The sequence below is a fragment of the Lottia gigantea genome (genome assembly GCF_000327385.1).
Source record: "Lottia gigantea unplaced genomic scaffold LOTGIsca_14, whole genome shotgun sequence".
Taxonomy (NCBI): Eukaryota; Metazoa; Mollusca; class Gastropoda; family Lottiidae; genus Lottia; species Lottia gigantea.
In genome coordinates, this window is record NW_008707617.1 from 1,852,960 (window position 1) to 1,870,863 (window position 17,904).

The 17,904-nt window shown below is 33.4% G+C and overlaps 2 protein-coding genes across 2 annotated transcripts; one reads left to right on the plus strand and one right to left on the minus strand.

The window, feature by feature from the left end:
- Positions 1 to 1,375: 1,375 nt before the first annotated feature.
- LOTGIDRAFT_157486 (hypothetical protein) lies at positions 1,376 to 5,589 on the minus strand (the record flags this gene model as incomplete). Its single annotated transcript, XM_009049694.1, has 4 exons — positions 1,376 to 1,936; positions 3,589 to 3,693; positions 4,143 to 4,483; positions 5,397 to 5,589. 4 exons carry the CDS (start codon positions 5,587 to 5,589, stop codon positions 1,376 to 1,378), a joined length of 1,200 nt encoding a protein of 399 aa, XP_009047942.1.
- A 3,386-nt stretch (positions 5,590 to 8,975) lies between these two features.
- LOTGIDRAFT_157487 (hypothetical protein) lies at positions 8,976 to 17,818 on the plus strand (the record flags this gene model as incomplete). The annotated part of the gene is made up of 9 exons (XM_009049695.1): positions 8,976 to 9,067; positions 12,577 to 12,668; positions 13,883 to 13,930; positions 14,333 to 14,542; positions 14,996 to 15,090; positions 15,456 to 15,720; positions 15,972 to 16,121; positions 17,580 to 17,640; positions 17,755 to 17,818. The coding sequence occupies 9 exons, from the start codon at positions 8,976 to 8,978 to the stop codon at positions 17,816 to 17,818; spliced, it is 1,077 nt and encodes a 358-aa protein (XP_009047943.1).
- Between the last annotated feature and the right edge of the window lie 86 nt (positions 17,819 to 17,904).

The window sequence follows — 17,904 nt, forward strand, 5'->3', positions numbered from 1 at the left end:
AGTAAAAAAAACTCCCAACGACCAATATTACTGCAAATAGCATTCCTTTTTTCTTCAGTGAAGTTCTCATTACATCGATATCTACAACCACAGTTGACTGGAGGGGGTGTTTTTTTTAGTCAGCATGACTTTTTCTTTTTCGTGAACCTAAATTAGTTTGGTTTTCTGTTGTTGTATCTACGTTAGTTTGGTTTTCTCTTGTTGTATATACGTTGGTTTGGTTTTCTCTTGGTGTATCTACGTAGGTTCGGTCTTCGCTTGTTGTATCTAAGTTAGCTTGAATTTGGTTTTCTCTTGTATCTATGTTGGTTTGGTCTTCTCTGGTTGTATCTACATTGGTTTGACTTTCTCTTGTTGTATCTACATTGGCTTGGTTTTCTCTTAGGGTAACTTATTGAATAACTTTTTTTTAACAAAACGCCAAAAGGCAATAAAAAGATAGCTTGTCAGGCAAGGTAATATACGCCCACTGGCCGCTTCGATTTTAAATAAAAATATTTGGCAGTACAGTAAAAATTACCAGTATGAAATATTCAACCTTCAGACATAAACTTCTTTTGAACTTTTTGAGGCGATACTGAATAAGATTATCAAATTCTGTCAAGAATTGTGTTTACACGCTAAGAATTGAACGTGTTTTCAAGAACAAGGGCAATAAATCATACTTAATATTTTTCGATTCTTCTGATTTTCAATACCGTTCATCCTTGGGTGATTACGAACACCAAGTTTCGTAAAAATTCGTCCAGAATTGTGCCTTCTAGAGTGTTTAGCGTTTACAAGAACAAGGGCAATAACTCATACCAAATATTGTGTCTTGTAGAGTAGTGTTTACGAGCAATTGTGGACGGGCGGACATGGGTGACGGCAATATACGCCCCCCATTTCATGTGGGCGTATAAAAAGGAAATAAACTTGATACCACATTATTTCAATTAAAATTCCGAAAACAAAGGAATTCATGTATATAAACATAAACTAGGCTCCATTATTAAAGGGACATAACTCACAAATTAAACCTCACAAAGGTGGATATAACCAGTTTTTCCAGGCTACTTTTGATTTATGCAGAAATTTGTGTCTGCCAAAAGTGTTTAAGTTGGGATAACCAGTAATTGCAGAAATTCTATTTAGGTTGTAATGGACATATCAATTCTCAAGTCGGTATATTTCAGACATTTATTCAGATAGGAGTATGATATTTTTTTGTATACACCTGTAAATGTCTAAAACTGGACTTAACTCATATTGAGAAATTTTAGACAAAACCAGTTTTGGCTTTCAAACCTCGATTAATAATATTTAAATACAGTGTTCAAAGAATCTTAGGTGTGAAAATTCTGATAACATGATTCAGATTCATCATAGAAAATAATTATGTTCTTTTATTTGTTTTTATTAATTTCATTTTAGAACGACTTACGTTATTTAGCAAATATTTACTAGATTCGCCCCGTTTTGTAACAAATGACGACCAGGGTAAAAGTGGTATATTATTTGTTTGATGATATATGAGTAAAACTGGAATACCCAATGCCGACTGGTCTTCGCGATGACAATTATGATAATCCATGTTAGATTGACTACATGCAGTACGATTTTCAGCACCTAATGGCATTATACACCTTTCTTGCAAAGCACACGTTAACCAAGATCGCATGATGAGAAGTGATATTATATTATTACTTCGCAATATCATATAACCACTTTCGATTTCGGGAATATCGTGAAATAAGCACGGTGGAACCATGAAATATTCGAATGTTCCAAAAAATGTATTGGTTGGAATAGTAAATGGGTATTTTGGTGTAGCAGGATGGGCTCGAAACAGGTGTCCTGTAGATTCTGAAAGGGTGAAGTATTCCTTTAACTGAGAAGGATTTGGACGTAAAGACGTGTCCATATACATGACAAATCCTACTTCTCTTAACAATTCCTGAAAATATACAATATATTGTATTAACTTAATAAATCATACTTCAATAAAACAAATCGCTAAACTATTAACCTAATAGACCGAGAGCTAGCTCAATTTATTGAAGTGGGGGAAGAAAAATGGTTTGATGGCTATTGAATATGATGGCAATAATAATATTAATAATAATTATAAAAACTTTATTAGAAACCCAGTTGCACATGACTATTTTCCCTGGGATCTTTCTACTGCAACTATAATAGCATATTTACAAAATGATAACGTAATAAAAATAGGAAATGGATGTTTGAAAATTAAAGGTTACAATAACATTATGTGCTAAAGTAATCTTTACTGTTGTAATTCCACATCCGTTTTTGCAGATGATAAACATTAATTAAAATAATGTCTTCGAAATTTAATTTTTTGCACGAAAAATCGATAAAAAAGATAAAAGTATCAAATATAAACTGACAAAACTTGTAGAAGTTGCCAATTTGTTTTTGTTATAAACAAGTAGTTTGAGACTTGTAGATCGAATATGCTTAATAGTTGTTATCTCCCTTGAAGGCGTCGTTACACAAAATTCAATGAAAACTCCCAGACTCATACACAAGTTCAGTCTGGGCGTAAGAGACTAGGTCAGAGGGGGTAAAAAGTCATTATTTATTCAAATATTGTGAGGGATTACTAAAATCGGTACCATTTTGAAGCTAGAGAGTGAGAGTGTCATTGCCGCCAGCAAGCATTTCATATTTATCGAAATTTCATTTGAAGTTGAATGACATGGCAAAGATGTAGTAAATAAAGTGGACCAAAAGCCACATCTAAAGTTTGGTCTGTAATCCTGTGCAACGCTGTCTCAGTGTACACGAAGAAAAACATGACACAAAAATAACTGTTAATCTAAAGAAGACATACTCCTTACGTATATCAGGTTGAGAGCAGAATTCTATTCCAGAGCCCAGATATCATATCACATATTAACACAATAAAAAGATCGCATCGTATTTAAAGGGATTGTAAAAGGTTTTCGACCCTTTTTATGTGTATCGGGGACACATTTGACAATCCAATCCTCGCCTGGTGCTCGTGGTTCCTGCAATTGCAGAAAGAGAACCAAACCACAATAACGTAATAAAATGTTATCTACCCTGGATTCATTTCTAAACTAGAAATTGCAGACTCATTCATTTTTCTTCACCGTTACCTTATAAAACTCTTTACTATGTCTTATATTGCTTAGTGTTAACAGACTGGAAGACATAATAACATAAAATGGCTAGAAAACCTCTTTAAAATCCCTTTAACAGTATTTTAAATCAATTTGATGAAAAATTTATTACTTTTGTAGAGATAATCAAATAATACAAATAAGCAATGCAATGTCAATCTTGTTTAGATTCAATTTCTACCAATTTCACCAACACATATGGTATGTAGTGGTTGCTTTGTATTGGACCCGAATGTGCAAATATGATATCTGTGCTAGACTGTAAATGGTTTGCTGTGTTGTTGATGGCATACATTTATTACATTATTTTGTCAATTATTTGGGGATGTCGAATGCAGAAATTTTTAGAACAGATCTTACCATTGTTTAACAGCTTTGACGTCAAAAACTTCGTTTAAACCGAATTTATGTTAGCCTATGTTAAAATATTCAACTTTACCTGTATAATAACAGGTTTCCACGAACAAAGATGTAATATTCTAAAATGTGGCGGGAATCTGTTGAAATCAAATCGTCTCATTTTAACTTTTCCATAATTCAAAATCTGCAAACAAAATTTTATAATTAATAATTATCCCTACAATTTTAAACCAAAGAATCATATCTGAATTTTCCAAGTTTTAAGAACGGTAGTCTACAATTTTTATTATTATAAAAGCTTTGAAAATACGTTGTATTCCATCAAATACATTTAATCAAATAGAATCCGTCAAACCCAGATACATTCGTAACTTTCCCTATATACCATTTATATGGTTTTATTTTAAACGAATTAATCTATCGACAGCCATTTAAACCTGTGTGCGCAGCCAAAAGTTCAAGAGACACAGATTGATAATAACAAAACGAAGGCTACGATGATACCCAATACATTTTACGATCAAATGGCTGCGAAAAGTCCATATTATAAATTATAATATCATAAACAGTGACGTTCCAATCGCAGATAAACACTTCACTTTAATACAAAAAAGGGGTAATTTCTGTCCTTACCAGATTTCGTTCCTGTTCATTTAGCCCAATATCGTAAAATACCACTTGTATATTTGGAAAATATCGCCGTATTTTTGTATCAATGTGAAGAAATAAAGCTTGTAATTCAGCGAAATGATTGGAAGATGCAGCACACACAATTGTTGGTATGTTTGACTTGATTGTTCTTCTAACATACCCTGGAATTTCTAAGTCCTCAACTTTCTTTGTCCGATGTGGAAATCCAAGATCGTATAAGTAGTTTTCTGTTATTTTGTCAGTCTTCATTCGAAGTAAGAGATTCAAATTTTCTTTCAAAGATGAACTGAAGTATGTCTTACATGTTCGGCTTAACCCATGAACTAAAAAATAAGATAGTTTGCCAGGCAAGGTAATATACGCCCACCGGTAACTTTGATTTTCAAAATCTGTCAAGAATGTAGAACTAAACATCAAACACATTTTCAAGGACAAAGGCGATAACTCATAATAAATAATTTTTTTTATCCTTCTGATTTTCAATAGGGTTCATCCTTGGGTGATTACAAACCATTATAATAAGTTTTGTCATAATCAGTCAAAAAATTTGGCTTCTTCTAGAGTGTTAACGAGCTTGGACGACGGACGGCAATAATATACGCCCCCCATTTCATGAATGAATGAATGAATGAATGGAGTTTTACGTCCTACTTTTCTGCACCATGTGGGCTAATGAAGACGGGCAACGCCATGCAGGGTGCAATGAGGGACATTTTGCCAGGACAGCGGCATTAGTCTGCTCTTTTTCGATTTTCAACTGTCGAGGGATCTTTAACGTGCACAGCCTGTAGCACACGGGGCCTCGGTTTATTGTCCCATCCGAACGACTAGACGCTTTTTCTATGTCAGCCCCTCGTACCTGCATCATTGACAGGGGGAAACCGGGTTGAAAAATCCGAAGGTATTATCTGGACTTATGCCGGAATTGAACCCTCGACCTAAAGGTTAGCTAGCAATAATATAGCGTTTGTAGATGATCCTTAGTATTAATATTATCATTACCCATCCAAACAGAAATTGAACGTATTACTTTTCTTTTAATGTTTATTTAATGTTTTATAAATATTTATTTCTACAAAACATAATCATCATCATCATCATCACTCGATATAGTAACTGAGTATTAGCAGGACAATAATATATAAAATTATTCAAATCATTTTGGTTCAAAAAGAAGGTACGCGAATATGCGTTTCTTAAGGGAGATTTTTAACTTTTGCAAAATATTAAACTCACCTTTAAATTCTAATGATTGTTTTAGTTCCATATCTTTAAATCGTATTACTTCCTTTGTTGTATTCTGACTCGCATTAAATTTTGATAGCCTCACTGGCACCTTATAGGCATTTTGATATAATAGACGAATACAATTAAATGTGACGAAACTCAAAGCCAACCAAAACAACACATAACTAAATTTTGAAGGCATCGGATCGCTTTCAATTATGCGCAATATAGTGTTTAAACATTTATTTCTGTATTTGATGTTATAATCTGACTAATGACTAATCTCCCAACTGTCACCAGCTATGCTGAAGCTGTGGCAACTTGATAAGTTAACGAGCGGTTTAACAGAAAATCAACCGCTTGAATGAAGTAATATAAATATTTTCAAGCATCTACACAGATAAACTCACGTGCCATTACATACACATAATGAAATTTTGAAATTGAAAAGATATCCGATCAGGATTTATCAAAATTATACTTGTTCCAGGTAGATAATATTCATATTTTATCGCTTCGTCATTTATTTCAATGTTCAATGATAAGGGGTTGTAAAAACGTAAACGATATTGACGATTATTTACATGCAAGCACATTCGGGGTATATTCTTTAAGTGGTTAATATTTTATTAGGTATCTTGTTACATACCATATTACCCGAGACGGCCTGCCCTAAATATGTTTGAAAAAGACATCTCCGATCTATGCGTTATGCCACATTATCTTATATATCATGACTACTTTCTGACAAAATTGAATTTATTTTCTCCCATTTCACAAATATCAACAATATTATACATTTTCATGTTATTTGTCTTTGGGTTCAGAGAAATGTAATGTTTGGAAATTTTTTTTAATTTTTTCGATATTTTTTAAGGGAATTGGAATATCAGACTGATAGTCTTTGCGTTGATAAAAAATATGCTCTATCGTAAGTTTAAATTGAAAAGAAACTCATTTCCGTTCTAGAAATTTCAACCCCCAAAAGTCAATCATGCTATGACGTCATAGCCGTCCAAAATTTGCCGCTATATTTAAAAAATAATGTACTCTTGGCACAATGCCAGTACCAATAAGTTGGATATTGGTCCACAAAGATCAAAGGATCACGTCACATCTGTATTATTCTTAAAATACAGATGTAACGTGACGTACCAACATAATGTCATAATGTCACAGACAAATCGCCACGAGTCCAATATTGACATTAATAATGGACTCTAAATATTGGTCCTTTGGCAAGAAAATGTGATCTTTTTATACGCCCACAAAGGCTACAGCTTTTATCTGATCTTGATGAAACTTGGTATACATATATATTGATGAGATCTCGGTCAAGTTTGAATTGGTATTCATCGGATGAACGGTTTCAGAGTTTTTGCCCTTGACTTAGTAAAAATGCGCTAAATTTGGCTTGTATGCACGATAGAGGCTACAGCTTTTATCTGATCTTGATGAAACTTGGTATGCATGTATAAATTGATGAGATCTCGGTCAATTGAAATTGATAATAGGCGGATGAACGGTCTTAGAATAATTGCCCTGGGCTTATTAAAAACTCGTTAAATGTGGCTTGTATGCATGATATAGGCTGCAATTCTTATCTGATCTTGATGAAACTTGGTTTGCATGTATGTATTGATGAGATTTCGGAGTTCAAAATTGGTAATAATCGTATGAATGGTTTCAAAGTTATTGCCCTTTACTTAGTAAAAACGCCTTAATTTTGGCTTGTATGCACTATAAAGTACTATATTTATCCGATCTTGATGAAAGCTAGTATGCAATGTATATATTGATGAGATCTTGATCAAGTTCAAAATTGTTAATAATCGGATGAAATGTTTCAGAGTTATTGCCTTTGACTAACCAAAAATGCGTTAAATTTGTCTGCATGCCCTATGAAGGCTACATATTTTTTCTCATCTTGATGAAACTTAGTATGCATGTATATAATGATGAATTGGTTGAACGATTTCAGTGTTATTGCCCTTGACTTAGTAAAAATACTATCTGATCTCGATGAAACTAGGTATGCATGTATATATTCATGAGATCTCAAGTTCGAAAATGGTAATAATTGGATAAAAGGTTTTAGAGTTATTGGCCTTGAATTAAATCAATGCGTCTAATGTGGCTTGTAGGCACAATAGACTCTACATGGTTTATCTGATCTCGATGAAACTTGGTATGCATGTCTATTGGGACAAGATCTCAGTCAAGTTCGAAATTGGTAACAATCGGATGAACCGTTTTGGTCTTTGATTTTTCTTAAGCTGCAAAGATATTTGTTTTGTTAGGACTTGACGTTAATACACGAGACACTTGACGTCGAGATCGTCTTTATTGATACGTTTTGTATTTTAGCTGGAATTCGTTTGAAGATTCAACTTTTCACCAAAAGCTTATAAAGATCGATTTAACAATGAAATAGCGATGTCAGATTGTAGTTTTGATTTAACACACTCATTAAGGACGTTTTGACTTAAAGTTAGCACGTTTAAAGTCACACCAACTGTTATAAGTTATAATTAAAACTTCCGCCATTGGACTCGTGGATCAGATGTTTGGATGAGGTCAATGGAGACTTTTTCACAAAAATCTCAAAATTTCGGGTTCAATTGATGCAACATTTGATGGAAAAGCTTCTCTGTTTTCTCAGGGTGGCCTTACAATCATAAAAATTATCTTGTCGGCTAAATTGGGCCTTTATAATGAATCTTAAATCTTACGAATTTCTTCGTTTGTTGTTATTTAACTAGGTTCAAATTGCAAAACGAATAAAAACAATAACTTTTAGGAAGGAACTAACCAATAATAATTTGTTTTATCGGATGGTCTCTGGTATAATTGCATAAAACTCTTTCTGTAATATTTTGAATGGTGATAATATTTAAATTCACTTGACTTGAATCTATAACTTTGTCGGGTTTAAACGGGCGTTAGCTTGGTTCACTAAACGCGGCAACTGTATTGTTGATATTGGTATTCTAAATTGATAGGACGCCACTGTTTACCAATGGGGACGATAGCTACATGTTGATATTTTTTGGCAAGCAACCTGGCCTATTTTCAATCTGTTTTCAACTTGATGAGGTGTTCTCTCATCAGCCATTTTGAATTCTTATTAGGATATTTTTTTCTATTTCATTGAGGCTTTCTGAAATTCATGTTTCGAGAAATATTTGAATTTTGTGACCCTCGAGCAATTGATTATGTTACGATCGAAGTATAGTGTTGGAATATGAAAATTGCTTGGTAACGGACAAGGTGATTCGTGATGAAGATGACACAGTTTGATATAATTCAACTTACAGGCATTGTTTTTTATATATTAGTTGGTTAGTAGCTTTTTTTATATTTTTTGTGAAAGTCAATTGGGTGTGTAAATATTTATTTTTTTAATTATCTATTATCATCTATGATCTGTTAATATGTATACAGTTTGAAAAGTTTGTCATGATCCAGCTACTGTCGAATATTCTATTGATCTGTTTTAGTCTTCGGAGTTTTGTGAAAAGTATATTCATATATGTATATACCAAGAGTTTGAAAAAGTGTCCTTTTGAGTAAAAAACGCCATACAAAATGTCACTTAATGTTTCAAATGGTTATCAGAAGAAATTATGGACGAAAAAATTTAGCAACTGGAAACATAAGTTTCATGAGCCGTATGACCGGTACATGCCTTTAAAATTGTTATGAACACAGTTATACAGCTGCAGACTATAGACAGAATATCCCGGCCCTTAATATTCAATTCAACTGACGGAACATTTACTCTTTCCCGATTCTGGGAAACCATTTATTGTGTAACCTTAATAGGATCGCTGTGTTCTCCAGTATTTCGGTCTAATTGCATGCTTCCCCACCATCTTCTCTCTTGATTTTTCTTTGGTTGACTTATTGATGATTGTAAAGATATAATTTTTTCACCAAACATTTTAATCATTCGGGTTGCTTTTGAGATAGAGTGCAATTAATTTAACACGTTTTCTTTCAATTGAATTTGTTTGTCTGAACTCTTTGTACCTTAATCCTTTTTATATGATAGGATGCTTTGCTAAATGGTTTAAATGTTTCTTACTTTTTAAGATGAGGCCATGGGCGACACGGCATCCAAAAGGAATGTAAGAACATTTGGCCAGGAAATGGCATATTTTTTTATTTCCAGATGTATAGGGATTGCCCATTTTTCATTGTAAGCCCCTCTAATCTGCACCAATACCTATTCTTGCTAAGCTGGAATAGAAACTTTTTCATATCATCTTTTATTGTAATATCATTATGTGTTGTGGTTCTCCTATACCAGCTATGTAAATGACTGACTGACTTACTGACTGCACATTCCAGCTTGGTTATGTGATTTCGAAAGAGTACCTTCTAAATATTGATTGCATAAGGTTAAATTTTGTAAACGTGTCACGTTCAGTAATAAGTAATCCAGGTAAACATTTCACTTTGAAATATTACCTCTCCTCTTTTCTAGTCGTTTAAACGTTTCTATTTGATTTGTGACTATTTTACGTTTTTGTCATTCTCGTTAATTGTGTTTTAGTAACTAAAGGTCAATTTATACCTTTAAAGGTAAACTGTAAGCAATCATGTTTGTTTGTTTTATGCTTAATGTGGCCACCATTTTCAGCACAATTCGCCCGAAAACCGCTTTTCCGTGAAAATTAATGTGTTTTTCTCTAGCCGACAAAATTTACTGTGGAAACCCAATGTAAAATTAGAAAATTCATGAAACTGGAAAAACAATATTTTGTCTTAAATAAAGTGTCATGAAAATGATGGCCTCGTTGAGCATAGTATTGTATTTCGGGGGTATTTAAAAGTGGTTCAATTTATCAAGCTGTAATTTGCTGAAAGATATCTTTACCTCTATAACCATTAGGTCTAACAAAATATAATGGTCTTAGCTCTGATACTTTGAATATTATTCTTGTGTTAATTGTAAGAAAGAAAAGAAATGTAACCTGTGTAAATGTGGATTTTTTTATGGGCAACACACGACATAATGCAGTTTCGCACAAAAATTCCTGATTCGTTAATTATGCGAAATACGTTTGGTGATGTATACGTTCAATCAATTAGCTTTACCAATTACTAAACAACAAATCCAAATCCGCTACATATTAGACTTAATGATTAAAGCCATGTTCGTTGTTCTGACAAGGTGCACCTCTTACGTAACCTACACTTATTTCATTTCTATAGATTGGAAAACACGCTACACTACAAATATAGTCTGTATAAAGCACATCTTTAAAATGAAGTTTAGGTCAATTAAGTTACTCTTATCTCAATTTAAACATTGGTTTGAGTTTTGTAAACAAAATACAGTGGACTGTATTAGCAACAAATGTAACTTTCAAACAGACCAGACTACTAATAACTCTCCTTAAACGTATCTATACATTTAGATCAGTGGCAGAGCACATAATTATGTTTTGGGAGTACATACAATGTTTTATTTTTATTTTTTTTCCTGCTTCAGATTGCCCTTTTGAACACTTCCGAATACTATTTATATCATAATTTGGCACCATTAGACTTAATTATGGATACATTTTTTTCAGGTCATATTTCTGATAGTTTTTATATAGATAATAAAGAAATAATGAATAAAAATATTAAAGTGCAATGGAATCGACGTTTCAAATGATTTTATATCGGAAGAAATATACAAGATAAAATTTTGCAACTTGAAATAAAATAAACGTGTTTATTGTACCACGTGGACGGTGGTTTTGGAAGAAAAATGTGCAGCTGTGATTACGTTGAATCGTTCGATAGACGGTTGTAGATAATCAAAGTCCGTGGTCTAAGATAGAATGGTTAAGGGGTGTGAGAATTTTAGGCTCCAGTTTGTCCTAGTGGGGGCCTTACAGTATTTTAATCCCCAGTAATTAGTTTAATGACTTACGTGTTGTTTAAAGCTTTCCCAAAACAAATAAATACTCTTTGCGGTTTCTGGAGACCAGTGAAGGTTGGTAATTGGTTCGAATTCTTCTTGGTAAGATGGTAGGATTGCATTGCATCGGCGATTCTACTAGAATTTCTTCGTAATTCTTTTGAAGATTGGTATACAGATAAATACAGATAACATGACTGGTTTAGAATCATGGTCGTAGCCTTCGACGAATGACTGGATGTGATGGATTTGAGTAGAAAGACAAGCCCATTTCTAAGCATTTTAACTTGGACGCCGTTCATCAGATGATATTATTCTAACCCCCTAATGAGCGCATAGTAATTGACCTGCAAAAAGATGAAACTACTAAATTCCGTCAAGCTAGGGAAGCCCATTGAGACGCTAAATACAGCCAGGAGGATAGGACTGAATAGTCATCACAATACAGGCATAGCTCCCTTTGTTGTCCCGTTCACTACCACTAGCAATCGAGCAAGTAAAATACTCCATGCCAATTATGAGAGCTTCGAGAGAAATTCCCCCCGTGTCTATAAACAAAAGATGATTGTTGCCTATTCAAAAAATCAGATCTTAAATTACAACTTTGTTCATAGCAAACTAAAGCCCATCAGTATGTAACCATGTAACCTGTCGCCTTTTGGGCGAGTTATCATTTTATCTTATTTTCAGTTTCACCCCCCCCCCCCCCCCCCTCCCCATCCTTTTTTTTGTTCCATTCTCGGCCTGCGCATTTGAGAGAATCCAATCCTCATTCCCCGAAAATTAATTAATGATGTTTGAAAATAAAATTAAGAAAGCAAAAAACTTACATCGATAACATTAGTTAGTCAGTTAACATACTATGTACGGGAAAAATTACAAAACATATTACAATAAGAAATGATCTAAATACTTTCAAGTTTCCATTTCTGCATGGCTAGAGAGAGCTCCTTTGAATCAGGTATCGATGCAGACTTACAATGAAATTGTCATTTGTACAATAAAACGCGGATTGTGAACAAGAGGGTATTCCCTTAGGAAAGACTACCACTTTTTAGCCAAATGTTCCTTATTCTCCTTGCACAGCATGCCCCGTCACACAAATAATTTACCAAATCGTTCAATCGTATGATGAAAATATTAAGGTACAAAATGTACCACGAGGTTCAATTTTCAGAGGATAGATGATAAATGCATTGCACTCCGTCTCAAAGCATTCCGAAACATGCCATTTTGGTGAGAAATTGTTACTATATCTCTATAATCATCAAGACTTGTAGTGGGAGAATTGGTAGTAGGAGATGTTGTTGGACTAGTGGTTAGACTGGTAGAAGGGACTGGTTGTAGAAGATATTGTCAGACTGGTAGGTACTAGGCGATGTTGTTTTAGAAAAGGACTGATAATAGGAGATGTCGCTAGGCTAGATTGGTAGTAGATGATATTTTGGACTAATTTTAGCGTAGGTTGTAAGATTAGTAGTAGGTAGATGACAAGTTAACGTTCGCTTCCAGCGGATGCTGATATCGCAAACTAGGTAGCTGTTGGTAGTCGTAGTAGTTGGTAGTTGGATTGGATCAAATTGGATGATTCGGTGTTGTGGGTTTGGTTGTTGATTCTTCGTTAGATCTGGTCGGGTCGAATGACATGGCGGTGAAACTCGGCCCTGGATGGTGTGGCGTGAGTTACTCAGTTTAGTAGTAGGTGATATTTTGGACTTGTATTAGCGAAGGTTGTAATATTGGTTGTAGGAGATGTTTTGGACTAGTATTAGCGAAGGTTGTAATATTGGTTGAAGGAGATATTTTGGACTAGTATTAGCGAAGGTTGTAATATTGGTTGTAGGAGATGTTTTGGACTAGTATTAGCGGAGGTTGTAAGATTAGTACTATGTGATATTTTGGACTAGTATTAGCGTAGGTTGTAAGATTAGTACTAGGTGATATTTTGGACTAGTATTAGCGAAGGTTGTAATATTGGTTGTAGGAGATGTTTTGGACTAGTATCAGCGGAGGTTGTAAGATTAGTACTAGGTGATATTTGGGACTAGTTTTAGCGTAGGTTGTTAAGATTAGTACTAGGTGATATTTTGGACTAGTATTAGCGAAGATTGTAACAATTAATTTACATTTTGCTATCGATTGTTTTTATCTTAACATATATCCCAACGACATTTTAATATAATCGTTTCATGTGTCAGCTGGAATAACGTTGTCGTTAAATTTTTTTTGAAGAAAAAATCATCTGCCATCCACGTTTTCTTTTCCACATAAAACCCGAAATATTTCATAGTCAATTGATTATTTCGATTTTAAGAGTCGCTCTTTAATTTTTTTTTAATGAAAAATTTACAAATACCTTACCCATAACATTGATAGATGTTAATTTGACTATACAAATATGCCAGTTACGAATTATAGTAAATCTGTCAACATATAGAAAAAGTGCAATTAGAGTAGTTTTACACCATTTAGACTACCTTTATAGATCATTACAACAACGATATGTAAAATGTGGAAAATGCATTAAATAAGGTTGTATGAAATGTCATATAATCCTTTTTTTCTTTTTACATTGCAGTGACTAGAAATGGAGAGTGCGGTAATGTAAATAAAACAAATAATCCTGGTATGTTTTAAGAATTCAACACACAAACAAATTCACCTTCATTAGAAACAATTCCGATGCTTTAGCAATGATGGCTAATATTTACTAACAAAATAATATCGGTACACATCGCCGTGTAACTCTGAATACTAAACTTTATTGGAGTTTAGCAATACTTTATGTATTTGCAGATCAGATTGCTATTTATTTCTGCAGAATTCTGAAAAGAAATCATTGGTTATAGAACGTTGAGATGCGTACTTTCAGAGGGGGCTATACAATAGAGTAGGAAAAAACTATTTTTAATCATTTTCATAGTAGATATAAAGTTGAGACTGAGTTTTATAGGGTCTAAGTTCTTCGGGCGTTATAATTCCCTTATTACCTTCCATTGTTGTAAATTTATTATATTATTTGTTTAAGGTAATGATTTTACAGCAAGTGCTCGTATTAGCGATAACACTGGAGGTATAGGTTCTTTCGTTCCTACCGACACATTGAATAACTCTACTCAATGTGATGAGCGCAATGAAGATAGCTGTGATATTACTCATTTTGAAAGGTGTTCCAAGGATGGATTATGTAAATGTCTTAGGGGATATCTACCTAATAGAGAAGATAACAAGTGTGTAGGTGAGGATAGTTTTAATGCATAATGTTTGCATACACCATCTGCAGTAGTGGGGCGCACCCCTATTGACTGTACTATATGAATCCGTGTAGCAAATACCTAAAAGAAATCGGAAAGAACAATGCAATAGATATTCGTATATCAGGTGGTTTTGGTGAATCATTCAATTTTAGTATGACAATCATTTCTTTAAATGAATACTTGCATGATTAGTGTCACAAACATCTGTAGCTCGATATCAAAATTACATAGCTTTTTACCTAGATCTAGCCGCAACATTTAAATTTTACTAATACAAGAACACTTTTGTAGACTTAATATGAAGTGATGTCCTTCGGCTTAACTTGAAAGAGCTATTATCGTTAAGTCATCATGTGGAGTGTTTTTGCTCATTATGGGATAGGACACTCACAAGAATATATTGCGATCGACTCTCAAATAATGTATTTTTGTAGCTGCTCAGTTTTTCCGAGGAGAAATACCATTAGATAAGAATAGCTTAGACAAATATGGAGATAAAAACACGCTTAACTACGAGATTAGACAAGTCGTAAGTAGATTCTTGAACTGAAGTAAGCGAATATGAAATGCCTCATTGATTCCTCCACTTTCCTTAGTTTCCTCTCTAGGATGGCTTTTCACGCTGTCACAAATATTCAATGAAACATATCTGAAAGCTATGCGTTGGTATCAGTTAAAACCAGTCAACATATAAATACAAAAGAGACACGCAAAAATTACAATTAGCAAGTCTACTAATGCAAATTTTAACTTACTCTCTGCTGTATATGAAGTAACAGACAGTCGGGAAGTAAAGATTTCCTTATTACACTAGTATGATTTTAGACAAATCTTCCAGTTATTATGTTGTGCATTGTCTCAATTGCATTTTCTCTTACTATGACATCGTTTCAGTTATTTTCAGGGTTTAGTAGTCAAGGTTTAACAGGAATATTAGATATAGACGTTATTTCAATGTCAAAAAAAGATGGCAATGTAGTATTTGAAATCGCCCTGAATAAAGATACAGCACCTCGTAGACAGCAATTACAAACCATGTATAATAGAGGACTGACTGCATCGGCATATGTAGACATTGATGGAATGGTCAAATTAAGTGGTACAAATTTAGTTCTTGGTCAGAATGTCAGCATGTCACAATATTTGAAATTGTTATCTGGTAAGAATAATCATAATCCTTTCTCTATACAGTCATGTGTTCAGCTTCTTTTTCCTGCTTTCACAGATTTTTCAATCTAAAATCTTGCTTTAAATTTCAAATGTCGGTATTTTTTTTATTTTGTGAAATTATCATTACATATTTAGTTTGTCACGTTAATATTTAAAATGGGTTGATATTTAATTTTTTGAATAAAAATCGTTGTAATTACCATACATATCGCAAAGAATAACGATTTTAATTCATTTCAGAATTTAGTCACTGTGTCGACCCAAATTATAATTATTGTGATTTAAATGCCAGATGTACACACAGTATGAGGACATTCACATGCCAATGTGAGGAAGGATTTGATGATTTTTCTCCCGATATTTTTAAAGCACCAGGAGAAAACTGCAAAGGTTGGTGAAAATACGTTATTAATGATCTCAAACCTGATATTACCATGAGGTTTCCACTGCGCTATATACTCACTTATAATGATACAACAAAAGCTTTATTCTCTGTTTTTATTTATTTATACATACTTTAACCTTTGTTTTGGTTTTCCTGATTTGTGATATCTTTTTGAAAAGATACCAATATTGGTGTAGTCAATATAGTGTAATCAATATGCTTCTTTTGTATCAATCTGTAAATGATACTTGCGCAAATTTTTCATTTTGGTATTCGGTATTAAATACTGCTAGGAAATTTCCACTAAAACGCACAAAATTTTATTTTCACTGTATTTTCTATATAGGCCTATTGTGAACATTAAAAACGAGTCTCAGTAATTTAGAATAGCAAAGTTTAAAATGAAAGGAAAATGTCATGTTGAATCACTGAGGCTCGTTTTTAATGTGACGATTCATTTAAGTGGGGCGATATCCTCCAATTATACGTCCCATCAGCCATAACAAACAAAATTTGACTGAAACTTGAATTGATTGTAAGTGTTGTCAAAGTTCACATAATATCAAGTTTGTCTTCCCATAGCAAGATGCCCATGCACAGCATAGATGATCAATTGGTATGTTGGGTCTAAAATCTTTTTTTGATGCAACTGTATACTACTAATTTCAAACAATCGCGAAAGCAACTTGTCCCAAAATTTCCAACATTATTTTAATTTTGGCATAATATGACTCCAGTCCGGTGTAGATATACATATCCGCATCATCAAGGCTAAACTGCAGAAAACCAGCTCCATGTGGTTTTGTATAGAGGTATCCATTGATATCACTGGTGAAGTCTCCTCCAGTTGGTGAAGTACATCTGGCAATTCAAACCATGGCTTTCTGCATAAATTTATCAAATTAATAATCACAGTCATGAGGTACATAGAATCAACCACTATAACAAAAGTAATAACGTTATATATCGTTTAATGCAAACCATTCTTATCTCATGCTCTTGAAAATCAAGATCCCAAATACCCAAGCTTGGTTAGTATGTTTACAAAACATCCATATTTATACCTGAATCTCTTCCTATGCACCAACATCTGCCACCACCTGGAGTCGCTCTTAATTTTCTTTAAGCCTCGGCTTTTGTCTCCCTTCTGATTAATCTGTCTTCTCTATCTATAATGCATGAATCAGTACTCCATGGGAAAATGTGTGGAATGTATTTAATTATCTTTGAAGTAGAACTGCACCATAAAGATTTGTCCAATATATGCCTTTTTTGCTTTTGCTATCCCTCATTTTCTGTCGGATTATTAGGAATATGACAAATGGGACTTGACCGGTGATACAGTAGCAAAAACAAACAACGGCTCGGAAGACAAACCATTTTTGAAACGGTAGTACTAATTTCGATTAAATATGAAATATCAATAATGTAATGTTTTAACTGATGTTAAATTAATATTCCAGTATCATGTAAGTGTGAAAATAATGGCACGTGTAGTGAAGGAGATGGTGTATCAGCTTGTGTGTAAGTAATTTGAAAATAACTTAGTATTTTAACTAGGAGTTAAATGTTATAGTCGGTAACAAGAAATTAATAGTAAATCATTTTTTTAAGATATTTAATTTCTCTACGTTTCAGATGCCCAGAATGGTATATTGGAACAAACTGTGAAATCAATGGAAAAGGTCATAAATCAATTTAATTTATCATCAAATCATCTTTAAGAAATATTAATGTTTATTCAGAAAACTTATCGTAATTTTCTGTAGACAACTATCACATGCTGTA